We start from the raw sequence: 23,909 nt of genomic DNA, 5'->3' as shown, positions 1-23,909 counted from the left end.
ACTTGCTGCCGTCTCCTTCAAAACAAGCCTCCACTGGAACACCACTGCAAAGGGGCAGACAAAGGAAGGGGCAGAGGACTTGAGACCACACTTAACAGCACCCCAAGATGGCAGGCCTCCCCCCGAAGAACACTTGGACTGGGTGATAACCTCATTGATGGTAGGCCAAGCTGTTTATGGGCAGGAATGGGCTCCCTAGCCTGCCCAACCCTCTGTGGCACAGGATGGACAATATGGAAGGCAGAAGGACACAGCCAGAAACCGCATCATGATACAAATGATAAATTATATTTATACAGTAAATAAGTATCAACAGTCAACACAAGTTCAAAACCAGCCACCGGCCCACAGGGAAATGGCTGGGTGACTTCCTCCACCATGGTGCTCATCAGGAGGGGGCACAGTAGCATGTGTGCAACACACGTGGCAGCAACTGGTGGCTTCATGATCAGTGCAGTGGGCAACAGGGACAACGTGCACTCAGGATGACCTGTAACAGGAGCGGGCCGGAGGGAGGGCTGCTCTTGGGTGGCCCAGAGGCTTGTTAGGTTGGGGCCTCAGTCACATAAGGAAGGACTCTTGTCTATTACAAAAGAATCACTGACCCCAAGCAGTCTGGTACACCACCCTATACGCTGGCCCAGGCCCTGCACCTTTTGAGGGAGAGCACCATCCTGGGCAGGCGCCCTGCCTCGGCATCCCATGGTGCCCCCCACCCTCCCCAAGCAGGAGAAACCCAGCCACCTGCCTTCCTGGGCGGCAAATGCACCAAGGCTGGCCTCAGGCCTCCAGTTCTGGGAGGAGTGGCCCAAGCAGGCAGTCCTCACTCAGAGCTCGAGTGGCCTCCTGGCAGCCCAGAGACCATCGTGGATCCCTCCCATGCTGGTGCTGAGGTGGGATCTCTTCCTGGAACAGAGAGGGGCTGGCAGGTGGTCGGCTGCCTTTAGAGCTGGGGGTGAGAAGTCCAAGCTGGGACTCGATTTCAGAAATATCTGCCAGGCAAGTTGCCAGGACACAGGATTCAGGGGACTGTCCCTTCCCTGGGGAAAAGCAAGTCTTTTCTAATTTATAATCTGGGACTTAATACTTTTCTTTACAGTGGTGGATGGGGTAAGGACAGCAGAAGGTTGGGAGTGGGAGATATTAGTGCATGTTAAAACTCGATCCTATATGAGAATGATTTTTTTTTCATCTCGAAAATAAGAGATAATTACTTCTCAAACTGCAACCTGTGCCTGGAGTTGGCAGGTAGATGGATCAGGGCCAGCCCTGGTTCCCTGCCTCTATCTCAGCCTGGGGACCATCCCCCAGGGACCTCTGGGACCCAATCCTGTCGTTAACCTGAGCATGGACCGAGTCAGAGGAGAGCATGGACAAAAGGCTAAGGGAAATTCCACCACTTCAGATTCCCACTGTAAACAGAAGTCCCTAAATCCCTGCATGACATTAATTAAAAAAGGAATTAGTTGGTAAAAACTGGTGAGTCACATTCATAAGTTAGTTTTTTTCAATTTTCAAGATGGCATATTGTTAAGAAATAAAAGCTTCTCTCATGAACTAGCCAAAAAAGGCTGAGAGTCAACTGGTTTTTGTAAATCACCAAAATAGAGAAAGGAAAAGGCAACTGGAGGCTGTGAGTTTTTGTTGCTGTTGGAGGTTTTTTTGTTTTTTTGTTTTTTTTAAATAAACATCATCTTTTTGTGTAATCAAATTTTCATACTTTCCCCTATAAAGAATTTGCTTTAGTTTTTCCATAAGGCATATTTTTGTCATCCAAACATCTCTTCCTTTTTAAATTTTCTTACAGTTAAAACCATAAATAAGAGGATTTAAACCACTAAAATGACACGTGCCAAGATCTTAAGTCAGCCTGACCTGGTAAATTCTATCAAAACTAGACAGTTAAATAAGAACCACGTTATAAAAATATTAGCCAAAAAAAGACTATTAGATAATTCTGCAAACTCAAATATGAAACTGTACTGAACAAAATATGTGCAAACGTGTACAAGCATAGAGCCACGTGGCAGGGTTATGCTCAGGTTAGTTTTAAAGCTTGCTCTAGTGGATTTAATTCAAGAGTTGTCCACGGTGGTGTTTACTTTGAACTCACACACGAGTCAAAGAAAAAGAAAAATATGCACAACCACTCTCCCACAGGTCAGTGTTGAATGGGAAGGGTGCTTCATCCCATCCACCTTGGGGACAGCCTGCAGTGCCCCTAGGGCTACAGGGTGGGAGTAAAGACGAGGCAACTGTCCCAAGTTTGGGGCTAGGCAGTAAGCCAGAGACCCTTGGGCTGAGGCTGGGGCCAGAGCAACACTGATGACTTTGCTTCCTTGTCCAAGGCCTCAGAGGAGCTTGGGAGCTGAGCACTTGGGAGGCGGCGGCAAGGGCAGGCCTACCCCACACAGCGTGGACAGCTATGTGCTGCTCAGTCTAAGGGTCGGGGCCATAGGACAACCCTTCACCAGGAAGCTGGAACTGAAAAGCCCTAACACTCCACACTCTCAGCCGCCACCCCACAAACGAGAGTCCCTGCTACGAGTCCTCTGGCATTGGTACTCCAGGCATTCACTCAGGGAGGTCGGAGCCTGGGGCACTAGAGAAGGAAAGGGTTGGTTGTGCCGGTGGCCTGAGCTGCTGATGGGGGAATGCCCACACTGCCCACCATGTTCATCGCTGCAGGGCCCAGTGATGTCAAAGAGGAGCCACCAGCCCCCAGAGCTGGATGTGGGGCTGCTGAGGTCATAGGGGCCACAGCCACAGGCTCTATTCCTGAGCCAGGCCCAAAGGATGCGCTGCTCCCCAGGACTGGGCTTCCCCGCAGCTGGTTCAATGTGAGCGGCTGGGGCTGGTTCACCTGGAAGGGGTTGACTGGGGCCGAGGCAGCAGCTGCACCTGAAGAGAGAGCAAGAAGACTGAGCTTTTCGGAGAATACTATCCAGCACAGCCACCCTCCACAGTTAGCTCTTGTCTAGATTCTGAGCTCCAGGTCAGGGTTTGTATTCTGTTCCTTGCTATGCCCTCAGGGTCCATTACAGTACTGGCTGAGTCCAAAGGAGGCACTAACAAACATCCGCTGACCACAGGAATCACACAGGGTGAGAAGACGACAGCTGTGAGAAGCTGTGACTTATCTGGGGTCACAGAGCTAAACAAGGCACTTCTAGGACACACCAGGCTCAGAGACTCTAGCTCCTCTGTAGGGCTGGCACCCAGGACACCATCAGCAGTAAACAGCTGCCTGCTCCCTCATTCTGTCTCCCCAGCTGTGACCACAGATGTCTGGGAGAGAGGAGGGTGAGTGGTGGGGAGATGCGGGGAGCAGTACAGGAACTGCAGCACATGACCTTCAGTGAATACACGGCACCGTGGGCCCTGTCCACTGGCACTCTGAAGGCTCAGGGAAGTCCTGACATCAAGAAGCTGAAGAGCCCTGTACCACCCAGTCCCCAAACCTCCCTCACACCAGAAAGTCTCTTCTGCTGCTAGTGATTCTTTGCTGAGAGACATAGCACTACCAGCTCTGAGTGTCCAGCCTGGCTGTGTCCAGAAGGCATGCCTGTCAAAGGACAGCCTGAGTCACCACCATGGACACAAGGCTGCTACTCTGTGACCCATACTGGGGGAGATAAGCTCCTCCTCCTCGAGCCTGCAATGGGGGCTTTGTAAGTCAACCCTGATTCACGGTAGAGAAAACAAAAGACTGCAGAGCAGTAGACCCTCACTAAGTGTAGAGCCCAGGACCATGTCTCTGGTCCATGTAACTACAAAAATGACAGCCAGGACTACCTGCATGGCCTGGATAATGGGCCTGGAAAACGACCCTGGATTCCAACAGGGCTGCCCAAACCTGTCTATCTTGTCGAAAGCTCCCAGACCCTGGAGGGGTTTCAGATGGCCAAGCTGCCTCAAGGCCCCAACAAGGTGCTCTCAGAGAACTGATGGACATGGTCAGCTCCTCTAGGCCTCTAGGGGCTCCCTGGCAGAAGGGGACAGGAGATTTTCTGGACAGAGAGACACTCCAGGCTGGCTGAGGAGCTCAAGTCCTAATCTAGCTTCACCTAAGGGGCCACCCTCCCCTATGGCCACATCCTCATTCATGAGGACCTCAAGCTGGGTAGGTCCCAGGAACTCCAAGTACAGGTCAATCTGTGCAGCAGGGAAGAAATTCCTAGAAGAGCAAGGCATTTGAACTAGGTGCTGGAGGAAACGAGGATCTAGGCTGAGGGAGTTGTGAATCACAGCATGGAGGTAATGAGGGGTCCTAGTACAGAGTTCAGTGGAACCAAGGGCATGTGGTCCACAAGAGAAAAGAGGGTGGGGCTAGGCTAGGGAGGCCATCCAGACCCTGGATGCTGGATGAAGCAGCTCGGAGCCTGTTCTGCAGCTAATGCAGAGCCCCTAAGAGGACGATAGCAGAATCCTGCACCAGGGTCTGTGGTGAGAGTCTCTGGATCCCAAGGCTGGCTTATACTAGAGGGCCAAGTTAAGTTCCCTCTCAAGGAGGGATACTGTGCAGCAAACTTTGGTTGTTCTTTGCCCTAGCACCCTGCCTACTTCTCTCTGACCTCATAATGGCCCTTGCCTGAGGGTCCTCTGCCAGGGACACTGAGTAGGAAGAGCTTCTGCTCAGTGCTCTTATCTAAGAGGAGGAGCCATTTCCCCCATACTCTCCCTGCTTTAAACAGCAGCTTCCATGCCCCACCCCACATGGCCCTGGAGAGAGGAGACAGCACAGATTCTGGAGTTCCACTTCCTCCTGGCCACAGGCCATGCAGCCCTAGGTGGGGCACAGCAGGAAGAGTCCCCGAGGTGGGAGAGTCAGGTTTAGAGGCCTGCAGTACACCCACTCTCAGGCAGAACAGCTAGATATGGCCCAGACATGTGCCTACCTGGGGCCAGGAAGGGGTTGAGGGACTGGGCCGCTGGGGCAGGCCTGGTCACCAGTGAGTCCAGGTTCACCAAGGCCGCGTTGGGGCCCAGGAAAGACTCGGGTGTTTTCCGGGCACTGCTGGGCTTGCTTGAGGCAACAGTCAGGGGCTGAGACTCAAAGGGGTCAGGGCTTGCAGTTCCATTGTTCTGGGATGGCAGAGAGGCCACAGACTCAGCTGCAAGACAGGGACACAAGTGGCAAAATAAGTGTAAGGGTCTAAGACCATGCACCTAATGCTCTCACCCCCATAAGCATCAATGCCCAATGCCTTGGCTCCCAGGATACAGGCAGCTGTGTTCCCTGCAGTCCCTTTCCAGCATCCCCAAATGGAGACAGCCAGCCCCAGGCCGTTAAAGAAACCACATATCCATATAACCCAATAGGGACAGAAAGATACATAACGAGGAACAAAGAAAACTATCAAAATGGTTAAGTGGAAAAAGCAAGATACAAAAAAGTACATACAGCACAATCCTCAAAAAATATTAAGATGTTATTTGGGGTTAGTGATAAGGCCCAGATAATTAAATTTTTTTATATATCATGTTACATTTTCATTTTCTAAATTTTATACAGTGAAACATTATGTTCTTGATAGTAAGAAGAAAGCAAACTATGTTTTGAAATTCAGCCGGAAGAGGGTGTGCTGAGACAGGCCAGAGGACATGACTGCTTGCTGGCCAAGGGCTTGGGTTCTCCAAAATGGTCATGCTCAGGCATCCCACTTACAGGGATCCAGCCGAAGGAAAAAATGCAAAATGTGAACCAGGACTTAAGTAGACAGGTGTTCACCACAGAATTATTTGCATTAGCACAATTTGAACTCAACTTAAAATTTTCTCCCCCAAATTGACCAACTAAAAACATTGCTGAGCCATAGAGGGAAAAACATATATAAATATATACATATATGTATATGTTTTATTTCTATTTCTAATACATTTTAAAGTCATGAAAAAATGTTTCCAATTGGTTATTCCATAAAACTCAGGAAAGCAGGGGCAGAACTCAACTCTGATAGCAGATCTGAACAAAAAAGACCAAGAGTTCAGAAAGATACTGGAGGGAAATATAGTGGCTGAGAAAAAGATGATTTTATAGGTAATTTTCATTTTCTATCATAAACTTTTCCAAATTTTCTACAATAGGAATACTTCTCTAATTGGGAACAAATATTTATAGTCAACACTTAACAATGGCCAAGCTGCCTTCTCAGAAGCTCAGAGGGAGAGGGTGGGCAAGGACAGATTAGGTTGCACTATGACCTGCACGGATTGAACCCAGGGGCACCTAACAACTGAGTCACATCTCCAGCCCTCTTTTTAAAATATTTATTTAGAGACAGGGTCTTGCTGAATTGCTTAGAGCCTAAGTTGCTGAGGCTGGCTTTGAACTCACAATCCTCCTGCCTCAGCCTCCCAAGCCACTGGGATTGCAGGCATGTGCCACCACACCCGGCACAATCTTGTTGTTTTAATGTAGCAAAAGAAAAAAGGTGAAAACAGCAGGGTTGTTTTTGTTTTGTTTTTTGGGTACTGGGGATTGAATCTAGGGGCCCTCAACCACTGAGCCCCATCCCCAGCCCTATTTTGTATTTTATTTAGAGATAGGGTCTCACTGAGTTGCTTTGCACCTCACTTTTGCTGGGGTTGGCTTTGAACTCATGATCCTCCTGCCTCAGCCTCTCAAGCTGCTGGGATTATAGGCATGTCCCACCCCAAGCCTGGCAAGCAGCAGGGTTTTAAAGCTGCCTCTGGACCTTGGCTGGGAGCCCCTGAGCCCAGGGGCAGGGGATAAGGTGGGAATAGGATCGGGCTGCTGTTCCTTTTATCAGGTCAGGGATTGCAGCTGCGGGGCGGGGGGGGGGGGGTGGCTTAAACAGAAGGGAGAGGCTCAGAAGGGTAGGAAGGAGTAGGATGGGCAAGTGGGAAGGACAAGGGGAAAGTCAAGGACAGAAGTTGCTGTATGGAGCTTGGAGATAAGGACCAAGATGGACAGAGGCTGCCTAGCTCTGTCCTCAGTCTACACAGGGTACATGAGAGTACACCCCAGGACTTCCCTACTGCAGCTTCCAGGCCAACCTCAACCCCCGTGCCCTCCCAGCCCAGCTAGGTCTGGAATGGATCAGGGTCTCCTAGGCAGAAACTGCCATCTGAGGGAAGTAGATACAGACCATCCCCATTTATACCCAAGGAAACACCTCTGGGAAGCAGGAGGTTGGTGGAAGGAAGGTAACAAGATGTATCAGACCTGGGATGAGCCCACCCTGGCAGGGAGGCCAGAGTGAACACCTGCATGCAGCCTGGGGCTCTGGCTGACATGGATCACAGCCCTGGGAGAAAGGCAACCAGCCACAGAACACAGGACTCACCTTAAGGAAAAGTTGAGAAAAACCTCAACCTCTCATGACTTTCCAGCGTCAATGTGTGAGTTCATGAAACTACAAGCTTCAGGCTCTTAAGATCAAAGTACTGAGAAAAGGCATAAAGTTGCTGGGTTTCAAGAGCTATTATTTCTGCAATAATAAAGCTACTCAAATGCACAGAACAGTACAGAAACCATCTTTACCTACCTGATTTTTTTGAAGTTCGGAGGTTGTCAAATTCAGAAAAGTCGTCTTTAATTGTACCATTGAAATTACTGAACAGCTCAAAGGATCCTGGGGGGACAGAAGCCAGTGACTGTGGGGACCTCACAAGACCCTGCAGCACTGCAGTCACCCAGTTTACACCCCGAGGATGGGAAGGCCAGGGGGGCATCTCCCTCTTTACCCTACCTCACAGGCAGAACTAGAACTAAGAGCTAAAGACAGCAGATAGGGTCCAGTCACCTGGCTGGGAAGGTGACATCAGGGAGAAGGGAGCCTGTCCACTTGCCCCTGCCTCGATGGTCCTTACCCCAAACATAAGAACAAAGGTACATTTAAGCTGTGGCTGGATGCAGATCTGTAGAAGTGACCTGAAGGAGTGCCCAGGGTCAAGAGTACCCATGGCTGGGACCAGTACAGACCTCTCAACACCCTCGTGGGTGGCACACCTGGAGTAAGCTGTGGAGCACACAGAGGGGCCTGTGAACTCTCATTCGTACTGGGGTGTTTGGATCTGGGGATCGGGACCCGAGGTCAGTGTAGGGCAAGCAGAGAAGCAAATGCAGCAAACCAATGGGCAGCTGCCAAGGAGCCAGATGGAGATGCTGGGTGGAGGCTTTCAGAGCTCGAGCAGGGAGGCGCTCACCCGAAGCAGGTATGGGCTTGGTAGCTGAGGCTACACCCCAGGCATCCGTTGTTTTCCCAGCATTGGGGGCAGGCTGTTGTGGAGCTGCCCAGGGATCTGAGGTCTTGGGGACTGTTTGTGTGCTGGCTGTGGTGGGCACTCCCCACGGGTCCACAGAGGCAGCTGGCTTGGCACCTGTGGAAAGGTGGGGTCAGAACTCAGAGATACCTTCAGAAAGTTCTGAGCAGCTGGGGTAAGTAGAAAAGGATACTGTGGGCCACAACTGGGTCAGTGCCCTGTGCCAGGTGAGGTAGCCACCAAAAGGGTGCTCTCTCAGACTAGCCAGGCTGGCGGCCAGGGCCCAACACCTGGGGAGAGAAAGTGCTGGGTGGGGAAATCTAGGACAGACCCTCTGGTAAGGATTGGAGAGGAAATAGCTGAGAGATTCTCTGCACATTCTCTTGCCACACGGGGGCAAGCAAGGGGCTCTCGGAGACAACGCCAATCTCAACAGACTATGGGGAACCACAGGAGCCTGTCTCCCCAGAACCCAGGCTCCCCTTCAGTCAAAGAGCCCCAGAGCCACCCACTCTGTCCTGGCTCTCCAAAGGCACCTGAAGGTATCCTCTCCCAGTGCTTTGAGTGGTTTCTGCTTCCTAAAAGGTATGAATACTGAATTAAGAGGAACAACAAAACAGCGAGATACCACCAGCTTAAGCCATTAGACATTTTCAGATTATGAGTGACAAAACTGATTTAATGGGTCACAAGTGCCTGGCGTGCATCTAATGCTCAGCATCAGTCCTGTCGTGCAGCCACCATGCAAGCACACACGTGAACTAGACCCAGCGTCCCCTTATACTGGAACACCACAACAAACGTTCAGACACTGCTGTCACCACAGCATTACACCCACACCTCACTCACTGTGAACTGTGTATTAGCCACTCTCTTTCCCTTCTAGTTTATAATTAGGGATACTTTTAAATGCTATACTGCTTAGTTGTGCCTACTTTCTAAACTTTATATAAATAGAAATTGATTATGCTTTTTCATGGCTGGCTTTTGTACATTCCACATTTAGGACATTTATCTGTGTTGAGGTGTAGCTGGGATTTGTCATCTGAGTGCTGTGTAGTATCCCTTTCTTTAAAAAAAAAAAAAAGCCACAATTAATAATTCTGTTAATAAAGCCACTGGGTCATTTTGTTTTGGTTCTCATTCACATCCTCTAGAACAGGTGCATACACGATGACTGTGGGGCCACAGGTCCCTTCTCCTTCACTTGGTAATGCTGAAAGGCACCTCCACAATGGTTGTTCAAATCTACACCCCTCCGCAGGGAATGCAAGTCTCATTGCCCTGGCAGTTGCCTCATAGCCTCTCTGGTGCTTAGCATCATCTTACTTTTTCATTTGTGTTAATCTGGTAGATGAGAAATATTTTATAGTAGGGTTTTCTGTTTGTTCTGTGGTGCTGGTGCTGGGGACTGAATCCAGGGCCTCGAGCATACTAGGAAAGTGCTCTCCCAAACTGAGCTACATCCCAAGCCCTTAAGGTGGTTTTGATTTGTGCTTCTTTATTGCTTAATGAAGTTGTGCATCCATCCATATGTTCATGTGTCATTCACAAGTCCTCTAATAAGGTGCTTGTTCAAGTCTTTCCTCTACCTTCCTTTGCTTTATTGACTCATCCCAGCAAATGGATTAAAATCTGCTTGGGACTTTGACCAGAATTGCACTGAATTACAGATCAATTTGGGGAGAAGTGTTATAATAATATTGGGTTTAAAAAAAAAAAAAAAGATCACAGGATTGATTTGTTTACTTAAATCTTTAATATCTTTTCATGAAATTTAATTTTTAAAAAATTTTATCCTCTATCTCCATAAGGGGTTTATATGATCTTTGTAAGATTTATTTCTAGGAACTTGGTATCATCCCTGGGAAGTAATCTCTTTTAAAATTTTGTCCTTGAATCTAGCAATCTTGCTGAACTCTAACAATTTTATAAGCAATTTTAATTTCTAACTCTAATAATTCTAATAACTTAACCTAATTATCTGTCAAATTTTTTATATTACCTGCAAATTTTGACTGTCTAGCACCTTCTTTCTTGTCCTTTACAAATTTTCTCTTTGTTTTACTGCACTGAGTAGAAACCACCAGTTACAACATAAAGTAGAGGGGCAGATCCCTGATATCCTTGGTCTTACTCTTGATCTTACAGGATCAATTTCAACATTTTAGCATTAAGTATAATGTTTGTTATATTTTTTTCTCCTTTTAGAAGTGCTTAATCAAGTTGTGAAGCTCCCCAATGTTCCATCTTCCAAGAATTTTTCAACGAATAGCTAATAAAATGTTATTACATTGTTTCTGCTTCTATTAAGATCATCACATGATTTTTCTTTTTTAATCTGCTAATATGGCATATCAGTACGTTTTCCGATGACTCAATTCTTTTTTGGGTACCAGGGATTGCACTCAGGGGCGCTTAACCATTGAGCCACACTGCAACCCTTTTCTTATTATTTGAGACAGGGTCTTGCTAAATTGCTTAAGGCCTCCCTAAGTTGCTGAGGCTGTCCTTGAATTTGCAATCCTCCTGTCTCAGCCTCCCAATTAGAGGTGTGTACCACCACACTCAGTGTTGACTCAGTTCTTACAAACCAAGTTTTTCATGATATACTTCATCTTTTTGTACATTTTTCTGGTTTCACAATCTTTCCTTAGAATTTGTGCATCAATATTCATAAGTGAAAGTGGACTAAAATGTTTGTTCTCACACTACTGTCTTTGTCTGGTTTTGTTAAGGTTATACTAGTCTCATAAAATGAGCAGGAACATTCCTTATTTTCCTGTTCTCTCATGATGTTAGATACAGCTCTCTGGTTAAATCTGGGGATGTGGGTTTTAAGTACTGATTCAATTACTTTCTTGATGATAGGACTATTTTCTACTTATAGGTTTTCTATTATTCTTCAGTCTATTCTGCCACGTTTTCTTTTCTATTTTATCCATACCTAAGTTTTTTGATTTGTAAGCACAGAGTTGATCAGATAGACTCCTGCTATGTATTAACTTTTGGCAGTGGCAGTTATGTTGTTTCATTCCTGTTTGTGCCTTTTCTATTTTTATAAAATTAATCCTACCAGAGATTGACCCATTTTATTACTCTTCAATTGCCAACTCATTTCTGGATACTATTATGTGTTTATGATCTATTCCATTAATTTCTGTTCTTCTCTTTGAAGCCCCCTTCCTTCTGCTTTATTTTGGTGCAATATCACTATATCCTCATTTATTTTGCAACTTTCTTTATTATTAATGTGAACACTTAAAGATGTAATTTTTTTCTCTTGTTACTTCTTAAACTGTCCCCAAAATTGTTATGAAAATATATAAATTATTTGGTTCTAAATATTTCTGATTTTCATTACAGTTTCTTCTTTCAGTCAAAAATGTAGAAGTGTTTAAGATTTCATCTCACTGCAATCAGAATGACAATCATCAAGAACACCAGACAGTAATAAATTCTGGTGGATCTCAAGAGAAAAGTACACTCATACACTGCTGATGGGACCGCAGACTAGTACAACCATTCTGGAAAGCAGTATGGAGGTTCCTCAAAAAAACAGGAATAGAACCACCATCCAACCCAGCTGTTCCACTCCTTGGTATTTACCCAAAAGAACTAAAATCAGCATACTAGAGCAATACAGCCACCTCAATGTACATAGCAGCACATCACAATAATCAAATTATGGAATCAACCCAGATGCCTAACAGTAGATGAATGTATTGCAAAAAATGTGGTTGTATATACACAATGGAGTTTTACTCAGCCAAAGAAAGAATGAAATTATGGCATTTGCTGGTAAGTGGATGGAAATGGAGAGCATCATGCTAAGTGAAATAAGCCAACCTCAGAAAATCAAGGCTCAAATGTTCTCTCATGTGTGGAAGCTAGAGCAACATAAAGGAAAGCAGGAGGGGAAGATCAGATATCAAAGACATAGGGAAGGTCAGTAAAATAGAAAACTGAGAGGAAGAAAGGAGGGATGGGAAAGGGGAGGAAATGTGAGATGCGTTTTTAAAAATCATGCTATATGCATATATAAATATAACAGAAAATTGCACCTTTATGTATAAGTAGAAAGAACCAATCAAAAATAAATAAATAGACTAATGAAAGGAAAATCAGTAGAGTAGAAGTATAAATTTAATATTTGGGGAACAGTGTTAATAAAGTTTTCTCAAAAAAAAAGAATTAAAAGTGTTTTTAAAATTTCAAGCACATGGTGTTTTCTACTTATCTTTTTGCTATAAATTTTTAACATGTAAGTGCTTTGTGATCAAAAAATGATCCCAATTTTCAAAAATTTGTTGAAGCTAGCTTTTTTTTTTTTTGCAAGTTATCTTGCATATAACTACAAAAAATATGTATTCTCCAATTATGGGGAACAACAAATTCATCAATTTATAAGATGTGCCACTCAAAAAATTCTTTTTTGTTTTTACTATACTGACTTTATTTTTGGAACTGCAGATTGAACCCAGATATACTTTACCACTGAACTACATCCCCAGCCCTTTTGAGACAGGATCCTGCTAAATTGTTGGGGCTGTAAACCTCCTGCTTCAGTCTCCCTAGTAGCTGAGATTATAGGTATGTGTCACTGTGCCCAGCTACAATTTGGGGGTGAGGGAGTGGAACTGGGGATTGAACCTAGTGGTGCCCAACCACTGACCTATATTCCCTTTTTATTTTCAGACAGGGTTTTGCCAAGTTTCCCAGGCTGGCCTCAAATTTGTGATCTTCCTGCCCAGCCTCCTGAGAAGCTGGGATTACAGGTGTGCTGTTTCCAGCACATTTTTTTATTACTTTTATTACTTTTTTTATTACTATTCTCCTGCATTATTTCCCGTTTCCAACACTCTTCATTCTATCCTGAAGATCTGAGTTTCTAATCTGGTTGTTTGGTTTTGGTTTTTTTTTTTTTTTCCTATTAGCCTGAAGAACTCTCCTCAGAGTCTCTGTGCTAAGGGTAGGAAATTTACTCTAAATTTTCTTAAGAGTTCTGTCACCAGGAGGTGCCATCATTTCACCTTCATCGAATACAAAATTCTGGAGGCTGACTTTTTTTGTAACTGTTTCCAAATTGAAATGACCTTTTTCACCACCATCCTCAGAACAATGATTTTGCTAGGAATGGATGTCTAGGTAAACAGTGTTTTTATTCAAACACACTGAAGACACTTCCACTGTCCTCCGTGTCTGTCATGGTCTGGCTGTTATTTAACTGTGCTCCTTCCTACTAGATGGCCAACTCTCTGGGTAACTTAGGTACTCTCTTTCCTTACAGTTTCCAATGATAAGGCTAGGTGGGTATCCAATAGGCTTTCTGAATCTGAGTAGCCCTTTCCATAATTCTTGAAAGCCTGAGTTATTATCTTCTCAAACATGATCTCTTATGGAACTCCAAACAGATGCAAGTTAGACATCCTCATTTCCTCCACCGCCTGCCCCAGTCCCACTGCTCCCCAAGATAATGAAGGAAGCTCTCTGCCTGCTCTTCTGGCTTCCCTCGCCCTTCACCTTCTACCTTCTCTTCCTGTGTTCCTGACTTCTCTGGAATCTTCCACCTCCTTCTTTTAGACTATCACAGAGCACCAAATCTACTCATTTACCTATGGGCCTCCGAACAACTGTGAACTTCTTAGAGTAAAGGGCAACTCCAGCCTGTGACAACCTGGCTAAGCTGAGGCTCAGGGAGGGCCAACAGAAGAAGGCACAGATTACACCCCATGTTAGGAGCTGGGAAATATTCCCCTGAGCTCAGAGAGCTCCCTGGACTCCCATCTCTACACATGCCCCTTATCAGCCCTAGCATTACTGCTCCTGCATGGCAAAGAGACTCCCTGGCTTTCATGAAGATGAACCCACTACTAATCATCTTACCAAGTTTTCAAGTTTCTAAAATGCCAAGGGGCTTTTCTCTGGGCCTATGAAACCATCCCAAGACACTGTCCTACTGCCTCTTTAACTTTTGGCTGGATCAACTGGCAAACCACGGAGTAGTGCAAGGAGAGTGAGGAAGAGAATGCTGCCTTCACTCCTCCCCAGGCTTGCTGTCGTGACCACACCCAGGAGCTTGAGACAGCCAAGGGGAGGGTACCTCCATCTGCAAGCTTCTCTCCCAACACTCCATGGTCAACTTTCATTTTTTCATTGCCTGCCAACTCCTGCTTCACTTGCTCCTGCCCTAGAGCCCATCACCTTTTCCAGAGGCTCCAGAAACACCTGTTTTCCCCTTAGAAGTTCCTTCTGAACCTTCACAAAAAAGTCTTCAGGCATCTCATGCAGAACCACCTCCCCCAGGGCTGACCTAAAAAGAGCATACTACAGGGACACTGCTACATCAATGTTCATAGCAGCACAATTCACAATAGCAAGACTGTGGAACCAACCTAGATGCCCTTCAGTAGACGAATGGATAAAAAAAATGTGGCATTTATACACAATGGAGTATTACTCTGCATTAAAAAATGACAAAATCATAGAATTTGCAGGGAAATGAATGGCATTAGAGCAGATTATGCTAAGTGAAGCTAGCCAATCCCTTAAAAACAAATGCCAAATGTCTTCTTTGATATAAGGAGAGTAACTAAGATCAGAGTAGGGACGAAGAGCATGAGAAGAAGATTAACATTAAACAGGGATGAGAGGTGGGAGGGAAAGGGAGAGAGAAGGGAAATTGCATGGAAATGGAAGGAGACCCTCAGGGGTATACAAAATTACATACAAGAGGAAGTGAGGGGAAAGGGGGAAAAATATAAGGGGGAGAAATGAATTACAGTAGAGGGGGTAGAGAGAGAAGAGGGGAGGGGAGGGGGGAGGGGGGATAGTAGAGGATAGGAAAGGCAGCAGAATACAACAGACACTAGTATGGCAGTATGTAAATCAATGGTTGTGCAACTGATGTGATTCTGCAATCTGTATACGGGGTAAAAATGGGAGTTCATATCCCACTTGAATCAAAGTGTGAAATATGATATATCAAGAACTATGTAATGTTTTGAACAACCAACAATAAAAAATAATTAAAAAAAAAAAAAGTCCACTTCTGCCTCACATGATGAACACCTTTTCAGGAAACTGAATCTGGCCCTTGCTGGAACCACACTGATGGGACTGGCCCTCACTCTACTCCCAAAGAAGGCAACTAGCTCTACCATGGCTCTCCTTACTGACTGGAGAGAGGCAATGTGGTAGAAAGGGCTCACTGGGGAGACAGTTGGGATGCAAGCCAGAAGAGTTGTGTGAAGTGTCTTCAGAACTGCCTGTGATACAACGGAGAGGACAAAGAATGCCACCTGTGAGCCATGGGAACATCAGCACGACTTGCTCCTCTTCACTGCTCACAGGCACCTAAAGAACCACAGGAGCAGGAGAGAGCCTGCTGTGAGCCCCACATTCTCTCAGCTGGGCTGCCAATGGAGATCATAGGTGAGAGCCTCAGCTGCCCCTGCAGCCCTGACCACACTGGGCACATCCCCTGTGCAACCAGACAGTTGATGCCCTTCCCTTTTTCTTGCCTCTGTCAGGGGATGTGCCCAGATTACTTCTAGCCCCCACACCCTCATCTCCTGTGAGGAGACCCTAACAATCCTTGGGAGAACTTTCCCTCACCTACTCCCAGTCTGAGGGGAAGACACACTACACTGGCAACTGGGGAGGGTTCTTGGGGGTTCAAGTTAACCCCAATCCCATAAGTAGTACATGAGCTGCAGAGAGATCTTTATTTTCTATGCTGTGTGGCCAAGAGGGCACTCAAGATGGCCACTATGCTTGCAGCAGAGCAGAACTTGAGCTCCTAAGGCCACATATGGGCAGAGGAGAAAAGTAGGTTTTGGGGGACAGCGGAGTCAAGCGGATCTGAATCTGGATGAGCATGACGGCCTGAAGACACAGCTACCTGGCTCCTGTCCCCTAAAGCTGACTGCCTCTCCTGACACATACCAAGTGGGTAACTGGCAAGGAAGGCAGGGCACCACCACGCAGCCTCCATGCCATCCCATCACATGCTACCCTAAACATTTGGAGCCCTCTTTTTGTGTGTATATGTTCAGTATTGAGGAAGGAACCCAGGACCTCATTCATGCTAGGCAAGAGCTCTACCACAGAGCTACATCCCCACCCCAACACTCATTCCTGCTTAGAGAAGAGTGCTACTGTCTGCCTTAGAATGTGCACTCCACAAGAACAGGGGCTGGGGCTGCTTTGCATACACTCACAACTGTGTGAACACCAGGTCTATCAGGAATTGGAGGGAAATAACAAAGAACTGAGAAAAGTCAGGGTCTCAGCAGTTCATCTGCTCTAACCCATCAGTGACCAACAGTGACTACTTCTAGCAGGTTCTGATTATATACCTGATGAGAGCTGCTCCTCATCTCTATCCTGGCAGTCAAAATGGAGAGTTAACAAAGGTCTCAGATTGAGTGACGTTCACTAACATGGTGCTTGGGGGCACTAAACCCGTGTTTCTCAACCATGGCTGTCCTCGAGAATCTCTTGGGGGACTTTAGTCCCCTCCCCAAATAGTGAACTGTTCTATTCAAGCCATATTTGTTCAGCATTCCCCAACTCCAACCCCAGCCCCAGCCCCAGTCCCAGCCCCAGGACAGTCCCTGTCTGAGAGAGAAATAACAGACACAAGCCACTGCACCAGCCTGCAGACCCTGGGCAGCCTGCAACCAGTGAACAGGACAGGAGGGGGCCAGAAGACAAGGTGACCCTGTCTTCCTGGGGAGGAACACCTAAGCCACATCTTCAAGAACAAACAGAAGTTTTCCAGGCAGACAGTGAGACACAACACAAAGATTAAGCAGTTGAGGGACCCAGACTGTTGCTAGGCCCAGACTGGCCTTGCAACTCTCCTAGGCCATGCCCACCAGCCTGGGCCCTTAGTTCTAACCTTGAGCCCTCAGCAGGTATGCATGTGCAAAAGTAGGATTTTTTTCCATCTGGACATACTCTTGCACAATGACAATCTGAACATACAGTTTCCCCCAAACTGATAGGCTTGTATCTTTAAGAGTTAAAACAAAGTGTTTTAACATTTCTAGAAAAACTCTTTCCACCCTGAATGCTATGACGCATAGCTGCACCAAAAGGACGTTGTGCTCTCTCCATGAGTCAGCAGGATGTGGAGCCCCTGCCCACCTGGACTCAGAGGCAAGGCTTCCACGTGGAGGGCCCACTCTGCCAAGCAGTCCACGTTGTAATTTTTCTAGAGCCTCCTCTGACACTTGCAGTTAGTTCTCATGGCTCGGTCTGCTTTAGAACCTACTACTGAAATGGCCAAATTTTAAGGTTCAGTAACCTGTGCAATGCATACTGTTGAATTCAACAAGCTCAGCCTCAGAAGGAACTCCCACTCCACTGCTTGCAGGAACAAAGTCTGTCATAAGTCAGAGGGTTTCAGACACAGAATGATATATGTGCTCAGTTCAGATCCTGGCCACCCCCAAATCACCAGATCACCATGGATAAGCTGCTTAGCCTGGATGAGCTCTATCAGGCTTCCATTCTGCAAATGACACAAGAGACACAGAAGTACTGAATTCTATGAAAGTTTCTGAGTTGAATTTATACAAATGAACAAAGTACAGTTGGCACAGGTAAATGGTTCTGTGGCCGGACAGACTTTCTTCAAAGGTGGCAAGGGGACAGATAACACACCCTCCTCCTTCCAAGGGAAAGCAGCCAGCATGGAGGCCAGGGTTCAGCTGGTCCCCAGGGAACACTGCTGGCTTGGGGAGGCTCCTCCTCCATGAATGGACAGTAGAGCCATTGCAAGGCTTCTCTGTGCTCTCAGCCTCACAGCCTCCATGGGGTTCAGGCAATGCCATACACCCAATAAATAAATGCTTGTTGAAAGCTCCAGTGAATGAAAGGAGAATGGAACACAGGTCTGAAAGATCAAGCTGCTTCCGGCCTCCTCCTCTGTGGGGTCCATTCACAGGAGCAACATCCCACCAGCCCGGTGCATCTCGCAGATGAATATTCATGTGCACAGGGAGGCAGTTATAGCCATGCAGAGGTCACCAAGAAGCCAGCAGCACCACCTGCTGCTGCTGGGGCGGAAGACAGAGCTCTGTCCTAGTCAGGGTGGTGAGCAGTGGGGTGGGCAGAGAGGAGGCCCGGGCTGGCCAAGCCTTCTGAATCACCAGGCTGTGAGGCCTCCTCAGACCAGGTGGCTGCTTTGTGTGTCTAGAAGAAAGGAGGAAGTGCCCTGCTGACCTAGCAGGCTCCAATTTCCCTCCTCTTGGCCCTTAGCATTTCCTCCCAAGGCCACTTGGCCCAGCAGCACCCTGTTCTGCTTTTGGAAAAAACTGGTAATGACAGGGCCAACTACAAATGGTGGCTTTGAAGGGGCCAGGGAGCTAGCTCAGTGGTACAGTGCCTGCCTGGCATACACGAGGCTCTGGTTTTGATCCCTAGTACAGCAAAGGAAAGGAAAAACTAAAAAAGATGGACAAGTGGTGCTTTTAAAAGTGTTTCTTTCATGCTGAGGGTGCGGCTCACAGTGCTATGGGAACAAAAATCTAATCTTTCTAATTTATGAATGCATCTCAGGACTGAGGGGTGGCCATGAAAAGGCACACGATTGGATTTTACCAGAAGGTGAATGGTAAATCCAACCACACTTCTGCTCTGGAGCTGGGGAGATGGCATAAGGAGCAAAGTGCCTGAGAACATGCAGCTCTGAACCTGGAGCTGGCTGAGGCTGTTCTGCTCTGGTAGCTCTGCCTCTGAGAAGCCCTCCAAGAATGCTGTGTTATAGCATCTTTTCCTGTTGAAAGCAGAGAGTTGGGACTGTAAAACCAGCTCTGCACAACACTGAGAGAATGATGACACAGCTATGAAATGCCTTATTAGTGCCACATTATTTGGATTTTCTAAAGGCCTGGAAATGCTCACAGCACACAGCACAAGCTGTAGAAAAATACATGTGTGCATAAATATATACACGCACACATGCAAAATCATACTGACAACATGGCCTCAGCTATGTAAAAACATAATGCCAGAAAAAAAACAGAAAGCAAATAAGCTCACATTCTAACAATGGCTCTCTCTTGATGCTGGAATTGGGGGTGACTTTTCCAGGACATGCCAGGGCCACAGAAGGACTTTGTGGCAATCCAGGATGAGGTGATAGGGCCAGGATGTGATACCATAAGCATTTAGCCTGCATCTAATTTGCTGTGGGACCCTGGAGAAATGAATAGCCTTTCTGGGCTTTGATGGTTTGTTCTTTTTCCAGTCACTGGTTAGAATGCCAAGTATGTCAGAACCAAGAAGGCCCTGAGTGGGTAAGTAGCAAGAAATGGCAAACAAGCAGACAAAAGCCCCATGAAGCCATACTCAGAGAGATCTTGATTAGCCAACCAGCTGATTTTTTAAATCACTGACAACATTGAAACATTAATAGATTCCAAAATTTTGGATTTCAATCTTCTCTTTCAAATCTGGATTCACAATTACCAGAAAGCAGAAGTAGCCCAAATATCCATCAGTTCCTGAATGGTTAAACAAAAAGTGGCACAGTCATCCCATGGAATATTATTCAGCCACAAAAAGGAATAAAGAACTGCCATCTGCTACAACATGGATGAACCTCAAAAGCATGCTAAATAAAAGAAGCAAGTCACAAAAGAACACGTTGTATGATTCTATTCATATGAAACGTCCAGAAGAGGCAAATCCATAAAGACAGAAACCAGTTTGCTGGCTGCCAGAGGCTGGATATGAGGTTTCTTTCTGGTGATATAAACATTCTAGAATTAGAGAGTAGTGATAAGTGTGCAACATTGTGAGTGTATTAAAAGCTACTGGGTTGTCTACTTTAAAATGATTTAACTAGTGAATTTTATCTCTATTTTTTAGAAACTGAAAAGCAAGCCCCAAGTACATTCCCACAGGAAACTCAGTGCCTCTCCTCAGTGGCCCCTCCGCCTCCAGCATATGGCAGCCTGACATTCTTCTAGCTTCTCACCCTGGAGGTGGTACTGTCCACACCCACCAGGGAGACTCCACAGTTGGACCTCAAGGATCCAGTCCAAGACCCAGACCTCTTCACCAGCCAACAAAAGGACAGGACATAAATTGGTCCTTTAAAAATTACTGTTGTTCTGTCTCCCCCGACCAGTAGAACTCATCCCTGGTAAACAAATCAACAGAATGCACAAGTAAATTGTGAAAGCCTAGTCTCCCTCCTACTCCACCACCATGGAGTGCAACCTTCCTCAACCTCCCTGGCTCTTGGTCGCCGTCCTTTCTTCCAGGCACTGATAAGCTCCTCCTCAATGAGGATATTGCACAGTCTTTCCCCAAAACTTTCCATCCATGACAAAGTGGCCATTGTTTGACAGAAGAATCATTTTTCAAATTTATAAAGAAAGTCAAAGAAACTCTCTGGAAGGGCCTACTGTCCTTGGGACACTCTGTGTGTAGCTCCAGCTGACCTGCCTCACACTGTCATATGTGCTTGGCAAGACCACAACCACCACAGACTGCCTAGTGCACAAGCACACAGGCCACAGACTATGAAAACCAACTTCTAAGCAGCCCTGGAATTGGTTCAGTGAGTGAGAACTCTGGATAATTCTGCCTACCAAAGTGGGTGTGGGGCTCTGTGTGGTCACCAGGGCCAACAGCAACGCCAAAGGGCTGACACCACCTTCTGGACCAAATTCAAGCACTCAGCAAGGCTGAGGTCTGAGTGACCTAGATGCCCTCCTCTCCCCTCAAACCTCCCATGTTGCCCACTACACACAGCATAGGTTCCTGCACCTGTAAGACTCTAGCATACCTCGCCTCGGGCCTTCTGATGAACAGAAAACATTTGTCTCTTACCACCTGTCACCTGTTCTTTACTGGAGACTCTTGGAAGCAGCCCTCCTCCAAGATCTTTGCTGCTGCACACCCTCAGGCCTTCTGGGATGCCTCCCACCCCTGAATGCCCTCAAAAAACCTCTGTGGAAGCCTGACTCCACAGAACAGCTCTTCTGCTGTGTTTCCATTCTACCCGCACCTGACTGGAACCTGAAAGAAGGGACCATTCATTACCTGTTCGTCTCAGGGTCGTCACATGGCAGGACAGAGCCTGGCACTTGGCACACTTTAGCAAACATCCAGGGAACTGAGCTGAATACAAAAGATGGTTCTAGTTTGGGAAAACAAGGACTCTCAAGAGATACAGGCAAGATGCCACAAAATATGCAGTTCAGGGTTCCTAGAAAGAAAGCCCCCAGATCAGCTGTGGCCAGCACAGTTCACAGCACCAGGAAGTTCCCAGAACACCAGGCCAGGAAACCCCCTTGAAGCCTGCAAGGCCAAGCCCCTGCCCAGCAATTAAAAAATTCATGTGCCAGAATCATCACTGAGAGCAAACTAATTCTGTCATGTTCCTGTTTAAAATCTCCTGCCAGATATTCTCTTATACTTAACATTAAGCAAAACTTAGAAATTCACTTACTCTATTATATTGATTCACTATTCCCTTAAATAACAAGTAAGAGCTATAGCAAATGTATCCCCTCTTCATTAGCAGTTTTACTTACAGCAACTTGATCTAGATGGTTCATGCTCTGTATTGCTGCTTCTTAAGCTGGGTGTTGGGTGTGATTCTGAAGCAGAGAGAGCTGATATGTGTCCCACAGTAGGGACAAGTCACTTCTAGTGTGTGTGAGGCAGGGAAGAAGCCAGCATTTCTTGTACCCAAGCAGAAAACCATTCAAAACACCAAGAAAGAGTGCAGTGCCTTGATCCCCAGGGAAGAGGGCAAGGGCTTCCTGGGCATCACTGCTAGGAACTGTACAGCCTGTACCCCCACCACAATGGACTGGGACAGGTGAAAGACAGCACAAAGCCCTGCCCTGTTCCCCTCACCCATCCAGCAGGCAAACACAGGAGACCAAGGACGGAGTCTTTACCAAATGATGGCCAGGGGTCCGAAGTGCTCGAGGGAGCTGCCGAACCACCCCAGGGGTTGGTCTGGTTAGCAGAGGCTGCTGGGCCCCAGGGCTCTGCTTTCTGGGCAACAGGGCCTGAACTGGGGAGAGCATCCATTAAATCCAACAGCGTGGTCTGCGGTGGGTGGGAGCCATGCTTTTGAGACAAAAAGAAGGGGACAGTTTTACTTTGTTACAGTCACATCAAGTACCCATGCATTAGCCATAAATCTCACCAGTCCCTCTTACTATATACAGTAGAGCCCCTTCAAGAGGGGCCCAGCAGGATTGGGAAATTAAGCCATTTCCTTTCCTGCCCCATCCTCACCAGCTCTTCAATATTACTACTTCCTGGGACAGCTTGGTTCCAGACACACCAAACTATTTCCTGTTTGCCAAATTCCTCACAGGCTTTCAGGGTCCTAGGGGCTCTGAAAACTTCCCCCCAAGATGGCACTGGCTTTTTCCAAGGCTTTGACCTACTCCAAGAATAACATCCCTCTCTGCTCAACTTGCGTCTCAGTTGCCAGCCACCACTCTGGCCCAATGACCCTCTCTCCTGGGGGGAGGGGATGCTCCCCCGACTCCCATGAGTACCACATCCATCATCCCCATCCCTGTTATGACAAGGAAGGCCACTAGAGCCCCCGTCCTTGTGGTGGCAGTGGTGGGGTCTGTATCCTTACTGGACAACAATGATGATGAGCTTGTCAAAAGCAAAACCATGTCCTGGTCATCTCTATGTCTAAGTGTGGAAGCCTGGCACAGACCATCATAGTGGCAATGATGGAGACCAGCACTACTCTAGGGCTTATCCTGGCCCAGGAGTGCCCCAAAGTACTGCCATTAAATTAATTTAACAGCTACCTTAACTTCAGGAGGCAGGCACCACTGTCATCCTCATTTTATAGATGACCGTACTCGGGCACTGGGACACTAAATGACTTCTCTTAATTTGGGTATTTTCAGTATCTCCTTACTTTGCTCTTGCCTGCCACAGACATGCAGGTTTATCTGTGGAGTCTGGAGAACCCACTGTGCGTCCCACTCACCTGCAGGGTTCAGGGATATTTAGGGCAACAACTTGCACATCTCAAATATTTATCTCCTAGCAAGCTCTTACCTCTTTTTTTTTTGGAACTTTGACTGTGTCTCTTCGGCTTTCTTCTAGGGCCATCTGTAATCTGAGGTCATCACCCCGTCTGAGGCGTTCTTCCTGTAGAGGGACAATGAGACCTTGAAGTTGATGGTAATGATAATAACATCACAAGAGAGAACAAAGCCACCCTGGCCAGCAACAGGAAATGCATACTGTAGTCTGTGTCATTTCAAAGGACTATGTAAAATCAACTGGTAAAACATAATTACTTTCCAATCCCAAGTGTTTGTACTTTGCAGGCTCTTCCATTACTGTACCAGTGTGACTTCAACCTCCTTGAGGTCCCATCAAACTGGGGAAAAAGAAGGCTTAATCTAAAATATTTTTTCTCAAAATGAAAACGGCTTTATAATTCTTAATTAGGAAGCAGTAGGTCTTCTTAAAAACCATACATCTGACTACCCAGGAATGAGTCAGAAAGAGAATGAAAATCACACATCATTCCATTTCCCACTACAGATGCTCCAAGGAAATAAGTGCATAATTCTGTGACTAATTTTAACAGAAATGATTCACTATATTTATTTAAGGAAAAGTCACTACATGCATAAGACAGGGTTGCCCTAGCTTTA

General features: G+C 46.6%; 1 protein-coding gene across 11 annotated transcripts in view; it reads right to left on the bottom strand.

Annotated features, from left to right (window-relative positions):
• Positions 1-266: 266 nt before the first annotated feature.
• Epn2 (epsin 2) overlaps positions 267-23,909 on the bottom strand; it is an 89,282-nt gene continuing 65,639 nt past the window's right edge. For all 11 annotated transcript variants that reach the window (XM_076869498.1, XM_076869500.1, XM_076869489.1 and 8 more), the window contains 6 exons: positions 23,302-23,394; positions 22,161-22,335; positions 8,173-8,346; positions 7,512-7,598; positions 4,899-5,114; positions 267-2,901 (listed from right to left, as the gene is read on the bottom strand). In XM_076869498.1, the coding sequence (XP_076725613.1) occupies positions 2,603-2,901; positions 4,899-5,114; positions 7,512-7,598; positions 8,173-8,346; positions 22,161-22,335; positions 23,302-23,394 (1,044 nt within the window). In that variant the 3' untranslated portion in view covers positions 267-2,602. The remainder of the gene's footprint in view (positions 2,902-4,898; positions 5,115-7,511; positions 7,599-8,172; positions 8,347-22,160; positions 22,336-23,301; positions 23,395-23,909) is intronic.

This window comes from Callospermophilus lateralis, chromosome 11, assembly GCF_048772815.1.
Source record: "Callospermophilus lateralis isolate mCalLat2 chromosome 11, mCalLat2.hap1, whole genome shotgun sequence".
In the NCBI taxonomy this organism is placed as follows: domain Eukaryota; kingdom Metazoa; phylum Chordata; class Mammalia; order Rodentia; family Sciuridae; genus Callospermophilus; species Callospermophilus lateralis.
The sequence above is the reverse complement of the archived record's forward strand: the minus strand, read 5'-3'. Positions and strand labels throughout refer to the sequence as shown.